At 51.7% G+C, this 17462-nt stretch overlaps 3 protein-coding genes across 3 annotated transcripts; 1 reads left to right on the plus strand and 2 right to left on the minus strand.

The window, feature by feature from the left end:
* Positions 1 to 1046: 1046 nt before the first annotated feature.
* Positions 1047 to 2727, minus strand: LOC311118317 (coxsackievirus and adenovirus receptor homolog). Its single transcript, XM_084193128.1, has one exon. It carries the CDS (start codon positions 2533 to 2535, stop codon positions 1405 to 1407), a length of 1131 nt encoding a protein of 376 aa, XP_084049254.1. The 5' UTR covers positions 2536 to 2727; the 3' UTR covers positions 1047 to 1404.
* Positions 2728 to 5525: 2798 nt separating this feature from the next.
* LOC311118316 (uncharacterized protein) lies at positions 5526 to 6873 on the plus strand (the record flags this gene model as incomplete). The annotated part of the gene is made up of 2 exons (XM_084193127.1): positions 5526 to 5603; positions 5846 to 6873. Exons 1-2 carry the CDS (start codon positions 5531 to 5533, stop codon positions 6871 to 6873), a joined length of 1101 nt encoding a protein of 366 aa, XP_084049253.1. The 5' UTR covers positions 5526 to 5530.
* Positions 6874 to 7214: 341 nt separating this feature from the next.
* LOC311118315 (uncharacterized protein) lies at positions 7215 to 8737 on the minus strand. Its single transcript, XM_084193126.1, has 2 exons — positions 8630 to 8737; positions 7215 to 8390 (listed from the first exon to the last, which is right to left on the minus strand). Exons 1-2 carry the CDS (start codon positions 8709 to 8711, stop codon positions 7447 to 7449), a joined length of 1026 nt encoding a protein of 341 aa, XP_084049252.1. The 5' UTR covers positions 8712 to 8737; the 3' UTR covers positions 7215 to 7446.
* Positions 8738 to 17462: the final 8725 nt, after the last annotated feature.

Below are 17462 nucleotides of genomic sequence, written 5' to 3' on the forward strand. Positions count from 1 at the left end.
TCCAGACAGTTCTGTCCCAGTCTAGTCGATACCCTCTCTCCATATACTGATCCAGGCAGTTCTGTCCCAGTCTAGTCGTTACTCTCCATATACTGATCCAGCCAGTTCTGTCCCAGTCTAGTTGATACACCTCATCCCATACTGATCCAGACAACTCAATAAGAGTATTCTGGGTCCCATTTTAGACAGGCAACTGATAAGACACATGATCACTGTACTGAGTAGAAATATATGACTCCATCCCATATACTTCTCTAGCTGACAGGAGGCTATTGTGATTGATCACTGCCACGAAGGCATCAGTTCCTTATCATAAAAGCAGATTACACAGACTGTAAACATATTCTCCAGCAATCAATGTGGACCAGTTAAACACTCAACACCCTATAAACTAAAGCATCAATGCAGCCTCTCAGTCTGAGATAACTGTCTCCCTGATGAACAACAGAGAGGAAGGAGTCCCAGACTAGTTTGACATCCCAGAGGTCCATTTGAACCCCAGTGAGTCAGAGAGGAAGGAGTCCCAGACTAGTTTGACATCCCAGAGGTCCATTTGAACCCCAGTGAGTCAGAGAGGAAGGAGTCCCAGACTAGTTTGACATTCCAGAGGTCCATTTGAACCCCAGTGAGTCAGAGAGGAAGTCAAGAGGTGACTGAATGTTCTAACATTCTAACTAAGATAAACACCAATCTCTCTCTCTATGACTCAGACTTCCTCACAGACAGATAGACCCCCTGACAATTCTCCCCAAAGCTGTGTGACATGTCTTCAAAACCAAGGGGACCTGCTAGCCAATCATAGCTCACCATTTATGTTTAAAATAAGTAAATGACAGTGCATTTGTATTCTAGTTTAGCAGATGCTCTTATCTAGAGTGACAATCAGTTCATTCAACTAAAGTAGGTAAAACAGTATATCAACAGGAAAAACAACAGAACCAAGACAAAAGCCTTTATATTTTTTTGAGAGCATCTACTGTATGTAGTACTTAGTTGATGAAAGCGACAACCAATAGTGAAACTAGTGTAAATCTAACTATGTGGAGAAGAATCCAGAGGCAACACCTACACAACTTCTATACCAGTAGTTTGGCTGCTAACAACACATGAAGAGTAACTATTCCTTCCTTAGAAATGAACTAATATCCACTATTCTAGGAGTAAACTAAGATATACTGCAATTGGAAATTCACAACATCAAATATTTAACTTAATTAAAATATGAGACTAGAAAATATTATGGAAACTGAAAAGTCTGGGATATAATGTCCATTGAGGGTCTTAACGGTTTTCATCTGTCTGCTTCACGCAAACAATAACTTGATTAACTAAAGTTGAGCCAAAGACGTGTGGTTTCTATATCAGCAGGGTACAGGCAACAAAGACTTTCTCTGTTTCTTTCCACTACACGATGGAGCCGTCCCTGTTCTGGGCGGGGATCATGACGGCGATGGCGCCCATGCGGCTGAGGTTGGGGCCGGCCATCTTGCTGGCGACGGGCGGGGGCAGGGGTGCGTGGCTGGGGGGCCTCTCGTACTCCTCCACGGAGGGGATCTTGTCGTACTGGGGCTTGAGGGCATACTCGTGCAGGTTGGAGGGGGACATGGAGCCCAGGGAGGAGCGCTGGCTGCCCACGCTGGTGAAGGAGCGGGCTGTCGACACGCGGCTCTTCGGAGGGGGGACGTCCTCTCTGATCTCGTAGGAGATCTCCTTCTCATACTTCTTCCTGTTGCGGGCGCGGCAGCAGCAGAAGAGGATGATGGCGATGATGATGAGGGCCAGCAGAACAGCGATGATGGCTCCAGCTATGATACCAGCAGTGTTGGGGGGGGGAGTGATGCCAAGCTGTAGAATACACTCCTCCATGCCCACTCGGTTCTTAGCTGTGCAGCGGTAGGTTCCCGAGGAGCTGGTGGACGCGTTCCTTACGTTCATGGTGCCTCCCACAGGGTCTAGCACGGCGGAGGCAGGCAGCAGTTTGTTGTCGCTGGTCTTCTCCCAGGTGTACTGCAGGGGGTTGGTACCTTCACTGGACATACACCTCAGGACCACGTCCTTACCCTCCTGGGTGGGGCCCTCGGCATAGCATCTGGGCTTGGAAGGCCTCACCATGACGGTCAGCAGCATCTTCCTGCTGCGGATGCCCGGGGCCTTCTTCACCTTGCACTGATAGGTCCCAGTGTCACTAGACTTTAGACCCGTTAGGTTGATGGAGGCGTCGCCATTCTTAGGGTCGGCTGAGTTGAAGTGGGCCCGCCCCTTCACTGCAGGGTAGTAGTCCTCATAGGCCCTGTCCCCAGAGTACAGGATCACCACTTTATCCTCTTTCTGGTTGTCGGAGGCCAGCAGGCTCCATTCAATGTCCAGGGGGCCAGAGTCCTCGGGGGCCAGAGAGAACTGGCAGTCCAGCTTGACGCTCTCACTGCTGGCCTTCTCTATGGACGTGGGCCCCTGGGATGTGATCTCCAGGCCATGGGCTACACCTGCAATGAGAATAATCAATACAGAGCCGAGGTGGGATACCGTGAAATCCATTCCTTTCTGTCTATTCCAAGACTTTTCCTTTAAAACTCGGGTGAAAAAAGAATTTCTGCGGCGCTCCTTACAGACAGACCACTCTCCCCTAGCATCAAAACTCTCAGCTCCCTCTTTGCCTCAGCAGGTGCATAGGAGAGCGCGAGTCTAGACACGTGATTTCCGGAGGGTACCAAAGCCGACTTTTCTGTCTTTCACCTGTTGAAGAGTAGAGCAAAAAATACATTTAAAATGTCAAAGTTAACATGCAATGCCTTATAAAAGTATACAATTACATACACGTCAAGACAAGCTTTGGAAGACAGAAACAAGCTTACCTATCTAAATAAATAGAAGTACTAAAGAGTAGACGTCCCTTATATACACACACACACACATCTCTATAATACACCCTTCATATTCTGTACATAAAGTGCTTCAGCTCGGATGCTAGCAGTAGGAACCACTTCCCCGTCTCCCCGGGATTTAAATAGGCTCGGAAAGACATGTCAGGGCTAGCATTGCTCCGGCTGTTGACGCCGGTGTAGGGCTAGCAGTAGGAACCACTTCCCCGTCTCCCCGGGATTTAAATAGGCTCGGAAAGACATGTCAGGGCTAGCATTGCTCCGGCTGTTGACGCCGGTGTAGGGCTAGCAGTAGGAACCACTTCCCCGTCTCCCCGGGATTTAAATAGGCTCGGAAAGACATGTCAGGGCTAGCATTGCTCCGGCTGTTGACGCCGGTGTAGGGCTGAAGCCAGATTACTAACCTCCCTTGACATGTCGAAGCATGACGAGCACACCGCTTTGAGTCACCCACCTAGCGGCCACCCTGCGTCTGTGCACCCCCCTCCACCCTTAGTGCCGAGTTGGATATGCTTATCTTCCATTTTGTTTTCGATCTTAAAAAATTAGTGTAGGAAATAGGGATTTGGTTAAAGAATCTGGCAATGTCTGTATATATATTTATTTTTTAAAGAAGTGAATGTCCAGGGTTTTCAATAACAAAATCTGGTCACTTATTTCTTATTTTCATCCAAATTATTCCAACGGAAAAAATGGTATTTGGGTAAGAAAGGGCTATAAAAAACTGATGCAACTTAAATATATTAATTTAATGAGGGGATTTAATTAAATATTTTAGCACACATGCAGGCTTATAGCTTGACAAAACAGATGAAAAGGAACTGGCTTTTCTAGCTAGCTTGTAAACCAATTCAAGTTACACTAGCAATTTTATTTTCCAATGCATGTAACATTGGGTTAACCACAGTGTATTGATGTATTCTGAATCAAAGACATGTTTACCAATTATGCTAAACTTATTAGCTAGCTTGCCAACATAGCTAGCATCGTTAGCATCGCTAGCACGCTAACCCTTAGCTAGCACGCTAACCCTTAGCTAGCACGCTAACCCTTAGCTAGCACGCTAACCCTTAGCTAGCACGCTAACCCTTAGCTAGCACGCTAACCCTTCGCTAGCACGCTAACCCTTAGCAAGCAGTAAATAAGTATAAGGTAGAAACATGCAAAGTAACAATTGCACATTTATGAATTGTTTGGATAAGCCTACCAATTTCAATGTCATGACGCAGTATATCTGACACAACATTGTCAATGCATGTTGGATTCCACCGAAAGACATTTGTGAGCTAACATTAATTAATTCAAAATAAAGACAACGGGAACATGCATTGCTTGCCAATACACCAAATACAAATACAATTTTAGCTAAAATATTGGTTAGCAGTTTAGTTAATAGCTTACCTTCTTGCATGAATGTAAACATCAGCAACCATCCTCCTCTTCCTTCAAAAGGTGCTGCCCAGCTACTTTACTGGTGATTGTGCTCAAGGCAGAGACAGGCTTGCCAGGTCAATTGCTAATTTCTAAGAAGTCACTCAAAACCTGCCCTTTTCACGATGACGTCATCTAACTTCCGCCTTTCCGCGTAGCAGGTTAACTTCACTTCCGTTCGCCCGTAACCTGAGACTTCTCAACGAAAATAGAACTGTTGACCACTAACTAGCAAGCTAGCTACTTGAATAAATTCCAAAAGGTACGTTTAAGTTAAATTAGTAAAGTTAAGAGTAATAATGTTTACGTATATGCAATGGTTTGTAACTTGCTAACGTTATTGTTAATTCATAATTGTTCACTGCCTTAGTTACTTAAAAGTGGGCTAACGTTAGCTAACAACAACTTAGTACCAGATACCGATAACGTTAAAAGGTAGCGTTACATTGCTGCCTGGCTGTAATGTAACAAGTTTACTTAGCTAGCTATCTAACCCTTTGTTAGGCAGTTAGTTTATTCATGAATGTATAGTAACTCACCTATTCAAATACTGTTGTGCATGATAGCTAGATAAATATTGATTCCTGGTCAAAGCTGAATGTTAATTTAGCTGTTTCTTTTCTCCCGGTGTCTGTATCGCAACAGTATCCCATCCAACACCGAAGCATGGCACAATCTTCGAGAAGATGCTATTGCAGTGTACCATTTTGTTCAAACAACAAACAGAAATTCCCGTATCTGAGTTTTCACGATTTCCCTGTTGATGGAGAAATACGTGCCCGTTGGGTGAGGGCGATCAGGAGAGATGAGGGACCAAGTTTTAAGATTCTTCGTGGGAGCACCTTTGTTTGCAGTCAGCACTTTCCCCCTGAGGATAGATACACATCGGCCAGTGGACGGATCCGTATTAAACAGGGATCAGTGCCGTCTAGATTCCACTGGAATGATTGGGGTAAGGATAGGTAGACAGCGTTAAACGTAATACTACTGTAATCCAATAATATATTACTTGTACAAAATGTTTAATAATTTAATCCTGATGCAATATAGCTGCTACATTTTGTCATTTTAGGGACTGAAAAGTGATTACCAAAATGTATCATGACAAGCATATGGTTAATTTCACACATATAGGAGGCGGCGCACAAGCTCGGGAGTCAGTTTACCAGCGAGCAAGAAAGCGTCTTGGTGTTGCTGTCCTGGATGATTCTGATCATGAGATGCCTGACAGCACAGAGGGTGCTTTGCCTGCAGTGACAAACGATCACGACTATGCCTGCCGTCCTTCTCCTGGTTAGTATTACAAATAAGAGTAACCATGTATCTGTTTGGCAAAAAAAGTAAAAGTATATGGCAGTTAAGTAAAAATACTATTTTATACTACGATTTGGAGTAACTGGTCTCTCTGTGAAAAGACTTGGCGTTTTAAACCTCATCCATCTTAGAAGCTTCTTCAGTTTTATTTATTGAAAATGGGATGGGATAGATGAGTAATAACTAACCTACCAACATGTATGCTTTTTCTTCCCCTTAAGGTAAACTGGACAGTGCTACTCAAAGAATTCGAGAGTTGGAGCTGCAAGTGTTGTCCCTAGAAATTGAGATCCAGCACCTGACAGTTAAGAAGCAGCATCCACTCCTTTTTAATTTTTGTGTCACAGATGAGGACTATCGCTACTACACACGATTCAGCTCAAAGGAGGTCTTCACTGTGTTTTGGGATTCTGTTTATCCCTCTGCTTCACGGCTTGTATACTGGTCTAAGGCACAGCAAACGGCACATGTGACACCTAGCCCTCACCGAAAACTTCCACTTATTGATGAACTATTTATGTTTCTGTGTCGTGTTGCAGCTGGGCTTCAGGAGAAAACCTTGTCTACCATCTTTGAGGTCAGCCTGTCCACAGTTAGCCGCATCATTTTAACATGGACTAGCTACCTTTACCAGGTTCTTGGCTCACTGCCGGTGTGGATGACAAGAGAGCAGGTGCAGGCCACAATGCCTGATAAGTTCAAGCTCTACTGCCCTCAGGTGAGAGTTATAGTAGACTGCACCGAGATCCGCTGTGAAACACCATCCTCCCTCTCACTACAGTCAGAAACCTTTTCGAGCTACAAAAATCACACCACCTTTAAAGGGCTGATTGGTGTAGCTCCATGTGGTGTTATCACATTTGTATCAAAGCTCTACACAGGCTCCATCTCCGACATGGAAATAACACGGAAATGTCAGATCTTGCATTTACTTCAGCCCGGAGATGAATTAATGGCGGACAAGGGTTTCCTGATCGAGAGGATGTTGTCAGAAGTGGGGGCAACACTCGTCATCCCTCCACTGAAAAAATCTCCTCAGCTCAGCAGGGAGGACACTCTTAAGACCCAGGCCATCGCCCGGCTGAGGATTTTAGTCGAGGGGGCCATACGGAGGGTGAAGGAGTACCATATCTGGGATGGGCTTGTTCCTCTTTCCACAGTGGGTTCAGTGAATCAGCTGTGGGCCATCTGCTGCCTCATGTCGAACTATCAGGGACCTCTTGACATTAAAGGAGACAAACCAGTCTGATGTTTTTGTCAACTGGAAGTTGTATATTTCCTGAGTAAGCTAGATGGGCTGTAAATAGAAGTACTTTTATATTACTGTATTGTATGTACAAAAAAATGTAAATATGAATTAACTTTGTTGGTAATTTAATTGATCTAATGTTATACTGTATGTTTTTGTTAAGGGTAATAACTTTTTCATAGCTATTAATGAACCTAATGTGATATATTGTAAAAATATCCAACTATTAACCATGTTATGTGCTTATGTGTCATGGCACTGATGGAACTATTAAATATATGTTTGCAAGCAACTGCTTCCAATCCTTTTTGATTTTGGTAAGAGCATTTACAACATCGCAATCCTTTTCAAAATTTGTATTTCAATACATAGATATACAGTATATAACACAATTAAGTTCATTTGCAGTTAAAGAAAAACATGTCGACATTTACATCACAATCCTTTTCAAAATGTGTGTTTCAGTACATAGGAGATATACAGTATATGACAAGTTAATTTGCAGTTAAAGAAAAAAATGTCAAAGGTTCACCTTCCACATTTACCTTAACACTATTTACACAAAATTCTGCCTTATGTTTTATAACTTAAGAAGACATCCATGTAGATGTTATAATAGAAATGATCAAGCTTCTGTCGCATTGAGTGGATAATCTCCTCATCCCTAAAGATTCTCTCAACTGTGAAGTCAGTGCGGGTATCTGTAATGAAGTCACACCACTGAAGTCCGCTTAAGGCGAGTTGGCCTTGAACCTGATAGTAGTATTTGTGGCTCTTCTTAAGGCAGGCCTGGCCTTTAACTGTGATCAGGTGTTTAACTTGGGTAACATTTTCAACATCGCAACTCTTAACCTCAGCAAGACCAAATGGTGGTGCTTCTGTTGGGCAGAAGACTTTAGCATCCGGGCTGGCTGCAAGGTGAGGTGAATCAGGGTGGATGATGACCCCGCATTGTTTCAGAGAGACATCACAAAAATCAGAATATTGCCTCAGTATCTCAGGTTCCAGATCCAACCCTCTTCTCATAGCAGCTGTCTGAGGAGTTCCTCTCAGAATGCGGGTTGCCAAAGCCTTGGCAGACAACTCCCCACGAACATGGCATATTTCACGGAATCTGCTGGCTGTCAGTCGGGGTTTGCGTACCTGGCTCCACAGCTGGCATTCTGACTGCATTCTTGTTTCTGCTTCAATAGCAGCAGACATCTCCTCTGACACAATCAGGCTGTCCAAATGACATTGTTGTATGTAGTTGGGCTCAAAATCAATGGGAAATTTAAAGTTGTAACCTTCAATAGGCAACTGAGGAAACTCACTGGCACCAGGGTGTTTAATAATATCTCTACTTAATTCTAGAGGGCACTGGTAAGAAAGCACAGACCCAAATGGCACAGGGCCAAATTTAGAGTCCACCAAATTAAGGCCCTCAAGCCCGTGCAGCAATTTGCAAATCCCTGGTTGTGGACGGATGTCTTTCAGTTTCTCAGCACTGGCCATGACGTGAGGATCCGGAATAGGCCCTGGCATGAAAGTGAGATATGTCAAGTTTAGATTTCATTAAATGCCACCTTATCTTTTTCACTAAAAAAGACAACCACACTCATCCAGTCTCGTACATGCTTCTAATACAAATAAAAAAATATCCACTGAAAGTCTATATAAAAAGTAACAAATAATAATCACTTTTATGTTTGTATTATTTTAGAAATGCACTAAAGTCTTTGTGCTCTAGTACAGGCGGGGGCTCATTCAGACTCACCATCATAGGCTCGGTACAGTGTGCACTTCACTCCAGCTCTGACACTTGTTTTTTTCTTAGCCGCTGGTTTACACACCGCCATATCATTGGTGGCCTCTGGTACAATTCCCTGTGATATAATAATAATGAACAATACATTGTCAAAAGTCAATACAAACTGCAAAGTTCTGCATCAGTGTAACAAATAATATCTGACCTGTGTCCTAGGCCGGTGCCAGGTCTGCAGTGCGCTGGTGCATGACAGAGGCAATGGCACTGTCTTAAAGCCCATGGTAACATAGTGAGCACTTTGAAAAAGAAGTGCTACTATGTGATTACATAGTGCTTTCCCAGCAGAGCAGGAACATGACATGTGATTGAGTACCACAGGAACCTCTGCAGAGTCTAGTGTAACCTGTTCATAGAGACATAACAATTAGTGCTGTACTTACAAAACATTTTTTCTGCGTTTCATTATAAACTACTGTACACAATTTTCAAAACCCAATTTCTTTTTTTAATTAAGAAAAATTGGCTGTTCTGAAACCTTTGACAAGTAGTGCCAACACTTATCGAAAATTTGAACATTTTGAGTTATCACAGAATCTTTCCCAGTCTTTATTGCCGTCAACAACCCACATCGGTTTGTAAGAATTTCGTTGTGTATTAAGTTTAATGATACAAAATCAGAGCTCAGACTGAGAAACAAACTGATCCACAGTGGAACTTTGTGGAATCATTCTTATTAAATCTGCAACCGCAGCACTCCTGGGGAGGTGGGGGGGTACAGGGTTAACATGACCACATGGTCCTCCTGGGGGGGGGTAGGGAGGTACAGGGTTAACATGACCACATGGTCCTCCTGGGGGGGGGGGTAGGGAGGTACAGGGTTAACATGACCACATGGTCCTCCTGGGGGGGGGTGGGGGGGTACAGGGTTAACATGACCACATGGTCCTCCTGGGGGGGGGGGGGGGGGAGTGGGGTACAGGGTTAACATGACCACATGGTCCTCCTGGGGGGGGGGGGTAGGGAGGTACAGGGTTAACATGACCACATGGTCCTCCTGGGGGGGGTAGGGAGGTACGGGGTTAACATGACCACATGGTCCTCCTGGGGGGGGGGGGGGGTAGGGAGGTACAGGGTTAACATGACCACATGGTCCTCCTGGGGGGGGTAGGGAGGTACAGGGTTAACATGACCACATGGTCCTCCTGGGGGGGGTAGGGAGGTACAGGGTTAACATGACCACATGGTCCTCCTGGGGGGGGTAGGGAGGTACAGGGTTAACATGACCACATGGTCCTCCTGGGGGGGGTAGGGAGGTACAGGGTTAACATGACCACATGGTCCTCCTGGGGGGGGGGGGGGTAGGGAGGTACAGGGTTAACATGACCACATGGTCCTCCTGGGGGGGGTGGGGGGGTAGGGAGGTACAGGGTTAACATGACCACATGGTCCTCCTGGGGGGGGTAGGGAGGTACAGGGTTAACATGACCACATGGTCCTCCTGGGGGGGGTAGGGAGGTACAGGGTTAACATGACCACATGGTCCTCCTGGGGGGGGGTAGGGAGGTACAGGGTTAACATGACCACATGGTCCTCCTGGGGGGGGTAGGGAGGTACAGGGTTAACATGACCACATGGTCCTCCTGGGGGGGGGTAGGGAGGTACAGGGTTAACATGACCACATGGTCCTCCTGGGGGGGGGGGTAGGGAGGTACAGGGTTAACATGACCACATGGTCCTCCTGGGGGGGGGTAGGGAGGTACAGGGTTAACATGACCACATGGTCCTCCTGGGGGGGGGGGGGGTAGGGAGGTACAGGGTTAACATGACCACATGGTCCTCCTGGGGGGGGTACAGGGTTAACATGACCACATGGTCCTCCTGGGGGGGGGGGGGGTAGGGAGGTACAGGGTTAACATGACCACATGGTCCTCCTGGGGGGGGTGGGGGGGTAGGGAGGTACAGGGTTAACATGACCACATGGTCCTCCTGGGGGGGGTAGGGAGGTACAGGGTTAACATGACCACATGGTCCTCCTGGGGGGGGGGGGTAGGGAGGTACAGGGTTAACATGACCACATGGTCCTCCTGGGGGGTGGTAGGGAGGTACAGGGTTAACATGACCACATGGTCCTCCTGGGGGGGGGTAGGGAGGTACAGGGTTAACATGACCACATGGTCCTCCTGGGGGGGGGTAGGGAGGTACAGGGTTAACATGACCACATGGTCCTCCTGGGGGGGGTAGGGAGGTACAGGGTTAACATGACCACATGGTCCTCCTGGGGGGGGGGGGGGGTAGGGAGGTACAGGGTTAACATGACCACATGGTCCTCCTGGGGGGGGGTAGGGAGGTACAGGGTTAACATGACCACATGGTCCTCCTGGGGGGGGGTAGGGAGGTACAGGGTTAACATGACCACATGGTCCTCCTGGGGGGGGGGGGGGTAGGGAGGTACAGGGTTAACATGACCACATGGTCCTCCTGGGGGGGGGGGTAGGGAGGTACAGGGTTAACATGACCACATGGTCCTCCTGGGGGGGGTAGGGAGGTACAGGGTTAACATGACCACATGGTCCTCCTGGGGGGGGGGGGGGTAGGGAGGTACAGGGTTAACATGACCACATGGTCCTCCTGGGGGGGGGGGGGGTAGGGAGGTACAGGGTTAACATGACCACATGGTCCTCCTGGGGGGGGGGGGTAGGGAGGTACAGGGTTAACATGACCACATGGTCCTCCTGGGGGGGGTAGGGAGGTACAGGGTTAACATGACCACATGGTCCTCCTGGGGGGGGGGGTAGGGAGGTACAGGGTTAACATGACCACATGGTCCTCCTGGGGGGGGTAGGGAGGTACGGGGTTAACATGACCACATGGTCCTCCTGGGGGGGGTAGGGAGGTACAGGGTTAACATGACCACATGGTCCTCCTGGGGGGGTAGGGAGGTACAGGGTTAACATGACCACATGGTCCTCCTGTGGGGGGGGGGGTAGGGAGGTACAGGGTTAACATGACCACATGGTCCTCCTGGGGGGGGTAGGGAGGTACAGGGTTAACATGACCACATGGTCCTCCTGGGGGGGTGGGGGGGTAGGGAGGTACAGGGTTAACATGACCACATGGTCCTCCTGGGGGGGGTAGGGAGGTACAGGGTTAACATGACCACATGGTCCTCCTGGGGGGGGGGGGGGTAGGGAGGTACAGGGTTAACATGACCACATGGTCCTCCTGGGGGGGGTAGGGAGGTACAGGGTTAACATGACCACATGGTCCTCCTGGGGGGGGTAGGGAGGTACAGGGTTAACATGACCACATGGTCCTCCTGGGGGGGGGGGGGGGGTAGGGAGGTACAGGGTTAACATGACCACATGGTCCTCCTGGGGGGGGGGGGGTAGGGAGGTACAGGGTTAACATGACCACATGGTCCTCCTGGGGGGTGTAGGGAGGTACAGGGTTAACATGACCACATGGTCCTCCTGTGGGGGGGGGAGGTAGGGAGTTACAGGGTTAACATGACCACATGGTCCTCCTGGGGGGGGTAGGGAGGTACAGGGTTAACATGACCACATGGTCCTCCTGGGGGGGGTAGGGAGGTACAGGGTTAACATGACCACATGGTCCTCCTGGGGGGGGGTAGGGAGGTACAGGGTTAACATGACCACATGGTCCTCCTGGGGGGGTGGGGGGGTAGGGAGGTACAGGGTTAACATGACCACATGGTCCTCCTGGGGGGGGTAGGGAGGTACAGGGTTAACATGACCACATGGTCCTCCTGGGGGGTGGTAGGGAGGTACAGGGTTAACATGACCACATGGTCCTCCTGGGGGGGGTAGGGAGGTACAGGGTTAACATGACCACATGGTCCTCCTGGGGGGGGTAGGGAGGTACAGGGTTAACATGACCACATGGTCCTCCTGGGGGGGGTAGGGAGGTACAGGGTTAACATGACCACATGGTCCTCCTGGGGGGGGGGGGGGGTAGGGAGGTACAGGGTTAACATGACCACATGGTCCTCCTGGGGGGGGTAGGGAGGTACAGGGTTAACATGACCACATGGTCCTCCTGGGGGGGGTAGGGAGGTACAGGGTTAACATGACCACATGGTCCTCCTGGGGGGGGGTAGGGAGGTACAGGGTTAACATGACCACATGGTCCTCCTGGGGGGGTGGGGGGGTAGGGAGGTAACCACATGGTCCTCCTGGGGGGGTGGGGGGGTAGGGAGGTACAGGGTTAACATGACCACATGGTCCTCCTGGGGGGGGTAGGGAGGTACAGGGTTAACAGTCGCATGAGTATAACCACATGGTCCTCCTGGGGGGTGGTAGGGAGGTACAGGGTTAACATGACCACATGGTCCTCCTGGGGGGGGGTAGGGAGGTACAGGGTTAACATGACCACATGGTCCTCCTGGGGGGGGTAGGGAGGTACAGGGTTAACATGACCACATGGTCCTCCTGGGGGGGGTAGGGAGGTACAGGGTTAACATGACCACATGGTCCTCCTGGGGGGGGGGGGGTAGGGAGGTACAGGGTTAACATGACCACATGGTCCTCCTGGGGGGGGTAGGGAGGTACAGGGTTAACATGACCACATGGTCCTCCTGGGGGGGGTAGGGAGGTACAGGGTTAACATGACCACATGGTCCTCCTGGGGGGGGGTAGGGAGGTACAGGGTTAACATGACCACATGGTCCTCCTGGGGGGGGGGGGAGGTACAGGGTTAACATGACCACATGGTCCTCCTGGGGGGGGGGGGTAGGGGGGGTACAGGGTTAACATGACCACATGGTCCTCCTGGGGGGGGGGGGTAGGGAGGTACAGGGTTAACATGACCACATGGTCCTCCTGGGGGGGGGGGGTAGGGAGGTACAGGGTTAACATGACCACATGGTCCTCCTGGGGGGGGGGGGGGAGGTACAGGGTTAACATGACCACATGGTCCTCCTGGGGGGGGGGGTAGGGAGGTACAGGGTTAACATGACCACATGGTCCTCCTGGGGGGGGTAGAGAGGTACAGGGTTAACATGACCACATGGTCCTCCTGGGGGGGGGGTAGGGAGGTACAGGGTTAACATGACCACATGGTCCTCCTGGGGGGGGGGGTAGGGAGGTACAGGGTTAACATGACCACATGGTCCTCCTGGGGGGGGGGTAGGGAGGTACAGGGTTAACATGACCACATGGTCCTCCTGGGGGGGGTAGGGAGGTACAGGGTTAACATGACCACATGGTCCTCCTGGGGGGGGTAGGGAGGTACAGGGTTAACATGACCACATGGTCCTCCTGGGGGGGGTAGGGAGGTACAGGGTTAACATGACCACATGGTCCTCCTGGGGGGGGTAGGGAGGTACAGGGTTAACATGACCACATGGTCCTCCTGGGGGGGGTAGGGAGGTACAGGGTTAACATGACCACATGGTCCTCCTGGGGGGGGTAGGGAGGTACAGGGTTAACATGACCACATGGTCCTCCTGGGGGGGGGGGGGTAGGGAGGTACAGGGTTAACATGACCACATGGTCCTCCTGGGGGGGGTGGGGGGGTAGGGAGGTACAGGGTTAACATGACCACATGGTCCTCCTGGGGGGGGTAGGGAGGTACAGGGTTAACATGACCACATGGTCCTCCTGGGGGGGGTAGGGAGGTACAGGGTTAACATGACCACATGGTCCTCCTGGGGGGGGGTAGGGAGGTACAGGGTTAACATGACCACATGGTCCTCCTGGGGGGGGTAGGGAGGTACAGGGTTAACATGACCACATGGTCCTCCTGGGGGGGGGTAGGGAGGTACAGGGTTAACATGACCACATGGTCCTCCTGGGGGGGGGGGTAGGGAGGTACAGGGTTAACATGACCACATGGTCCTCCTGGGGGGGGGTAGGGAGGTACAGGGTTAACATGACCACATGGTCCTCCTGGGGGGGGGGGGGTAGGGAGGTACAGGGTTAACATGACCACATGGTCCTCCTGGGGGGGGTACAGGGTTAACATGACCACATGGTCCTCCTGGGGGGGGGGGGGGGGTAGGGAGGTACAGGGTTAACATGACCACATGGTCCTCCTGGGGGGGGTGGGGGGGTAGGGAGGTACAGGGTTAACATGACCACATGGTCCTCCTGGGGGGGGTAGGGAGGTACAGGGTTAACATGACCACATGGTCCTCCTGGGGGGGGGGGGTAGGGAGGTACAGGGTTAACATGACCACATGGTCCTCCTGGGGGGTGGTAGGGAGGTACAGGGTTAACATGACCACATGGTCCTCCTGGGGGGGGGTAGGGAGGTACAGGGTTAACATGACCACATGGTCCTCCTGGGGGGGGGTAGGGAGGTACAGGGTTAACATGACCACATGGTCCTCCTGGGGGGGGTAGGGAGGTACAGGGTTAACATGACCACATGGTCCTCCTGGGGGGGGGGGGGGGTAGGGAGGTACAGGGTTAACATGACCACATGGTCCTCCTGGGGGGGGGTAGGGAGGTACAGGGTTAACATGACCACATGGTCCTCCTGGGGGGGGGGTAGGGAGGTACAGGGTTAACATGACCACATGGTCCTCCTGGGGGGGGGGGGGGTAGGGAGGTACAGGGTTAACATGACCACATGGTCCTCCTGGGGGGGGGGGTAGGGAGGTACAGGGTTAACATGACCACATGGTCCTCCTGGGGGGGGTAGGGAGGTACAGGGTTAACATGACCACATGGTCCTCCTGGGGGGGGGGGGGGTAGGGAGGTACAGGGTTAACATGACCACATGGTCCTCCTGGGGGGGGGGGGTAGGGAGGTACAGGGTTAACATGACCACATGGTCCTCCTGGGGGGGGGGGGTAGGGAGGTACAGGGTTAACATGACCACATGGTCCTCCTGGGGGGGGTAGGGAGGTACAGGGTTAACATGACCACATGGTCCTCCTGGGGGGGGGGGTAGGGAGGTACAGGGTTAACATGACCACATGGTCCTCCTGGGGGGGGTAGGGAGGTACGGGGTTAACATGACCACATGGTCCTCCTGGGGGGGGGTAGGGAGGTACAGGGTTAACATGACCACATGGTCCTCCTGGGGGGGTAGGGAGGTACAGGGTTAACATGACCACATGGTCCTCCTGTGGGGGGGGGGGTAGGGAGGTACAGGGTTAACATGACCACATGGTCCTCCTGGGGGGGGTAGGGAGGTACAGGGTTAACATGACCACATGGTCCTCCTGGGGGGGTGGGGGGGTAGGGAGGTACAGGGTTAACATGACCACATGGTCCTCCTGGGGGGGGTAGGGAGGTACAGGGTTAACATGACCACATGGTCCTCCTGGGGGGGGGGGGGTAGGGAGGTACAGGGTTAACATGACCACATGGTCCTCCTGGGGGGGGTAGGGAGGTACAGGGTTAACATGACCACATGGTCCTCCTGGGGGGGGTAGGGAGGTACAGGGTTAACATGACCACATGGTCCTCCTGGGGGGGGGGGGGGTAGGGAGGTACAGGGTTAACATGACCACATGGTCCTCCTGGGGGGGGGGGGGTAGGGAGGTACAGGGTTAACATGACCACATGGTCCTCCTGGGGGGTGTAGGGAGGTACAGGGTTAACATGACCACATGGTCCTCCTGTGGGGGGGGGAGGTAGGGAGTTACAGGGTTAACATGACCACATGGTCCTCCTGGGGGGGGTAGGGAGGTACAGGGTTAACATGACCACATGGTCCTCCTGGGGGGGGTAGGGAGGTACAGGGTTAACATGACCACATGGTCCTCCTGGGGGGGGGTAGGGAGGTACAGGGTTAACATGACCACATGGTCCTCCTGGGGGGGTGGGGGGGTAGGGAGGTACAGGGTTAACATGACCACATGGTCCTCCTGGGGGGGGTAGGGAGGTACAGGGTTAACATGACCACATGGTCCTCCTGGGGGGTGGTAGGGAGGTACAGGGTTAACATGACCACATGGTCCTCCTGGGGGGGGTAGGGAGGTACAGGGTTAACATGACCACATGGTCCTCCTGGGGGGGGTAGGGAGGTACAGGGTTAACATGACCACATGGTCCTCCTGGGGGGGGTAGGGAGGTACAGGGTTAACATGACCACATGGTCCTCCTGGGGGGGGGGGGGGTAGGGAGGTACAGGGTTAACATGACCACATGGTCCTCCTGGGGGGGGTAGGGAGGTACAGGGTTAACATGACCACATGGTCCTCCTGGGGGGGGTAGGGAGGTACAGGGTTAACATGACCACATGGTCCTCCTGGGGGGGGGTAGGGAGGTACAGGGTTAACATGACCACATGGTCCTCCTGGGGGGGTGGGGGGGTAGGGAGGTACAGGGTTAACATGACCACATGGTCCTCCTGGGGGGGGTAGGGAGGTACAGGGTTAACATGACCACATGGTCCTCCTGGGGGGTGGTAGGGAGGTACAGGGTTAACATGACCACATGGTCCTCCTGGGGGGGGTAGGGAGGTACAGGGTTAACATGACCACATGGTCCTCCTGGGGGGGGTAGGGAGGTACAGGGTTAACATGACCACATGGTCCTCCTGGGGGGGGTAGGGAGGTACAGGGTTAACATGACCACATGGTCCTCCTGGGGGGGGGGGGGGTAGGGAGGTACAGGGTTAACATGACCACATGGTCCTCCTGGGGGGGGTAGGGAGGTACAGGGTTAACATGACCACATGGTCCTCCTGGGGGGGGTAGGGAGGTACAGGGTTAACATGACCACATGGTCCTCCTGGGGGGGGGGGGTAGGGTACAGGGTTAACATGACCACATGGTCCTCCTGGGGGGGGGGGGTAGGGTACAGGGTTAACATGACCACATGGTCCTCCTGGGGGGGGGGGGGGGGGAGTGGGGTACAGGGTTAACATG

The sequence above is a fragment of the Coregonus lavaretus genome (assembly GCF_964263955.1).
Source record: "Coregonus lavaretus genome assembly, contig: HAP1_SCAFFOLD_4197, whole genome shotgun sequence".
NCBI lineage: Eukaryota > Metazoa > Chordata > Actinopteri > Salmoniformes > Salmonidae > Coregonus > Coregonus lavaretus.

Coding starts and splice junctions, on each gene's coding strand:
- LOC311118317 (XM_084193128.1), bottom strand. CDS start 2,535: ATGGATTTCACGGTATCCCACCTCGGCTCTGTATTGATTATTCTCATT.
- LOC311118315 (XM_084193126.1), bottom strand. CDS start 8,711: ATGGCGGTGTGTAAACCAGCGGCTAAGAAAAAAACAAGTGTCAGAGCT. Junction 8,391..8,629: donor ACTGTACCGAGCCTATGATG/GTGAGTCTGAAT, acceptor CTTTCATGCCAG/GGCCTATTCCGGATCCTCAC.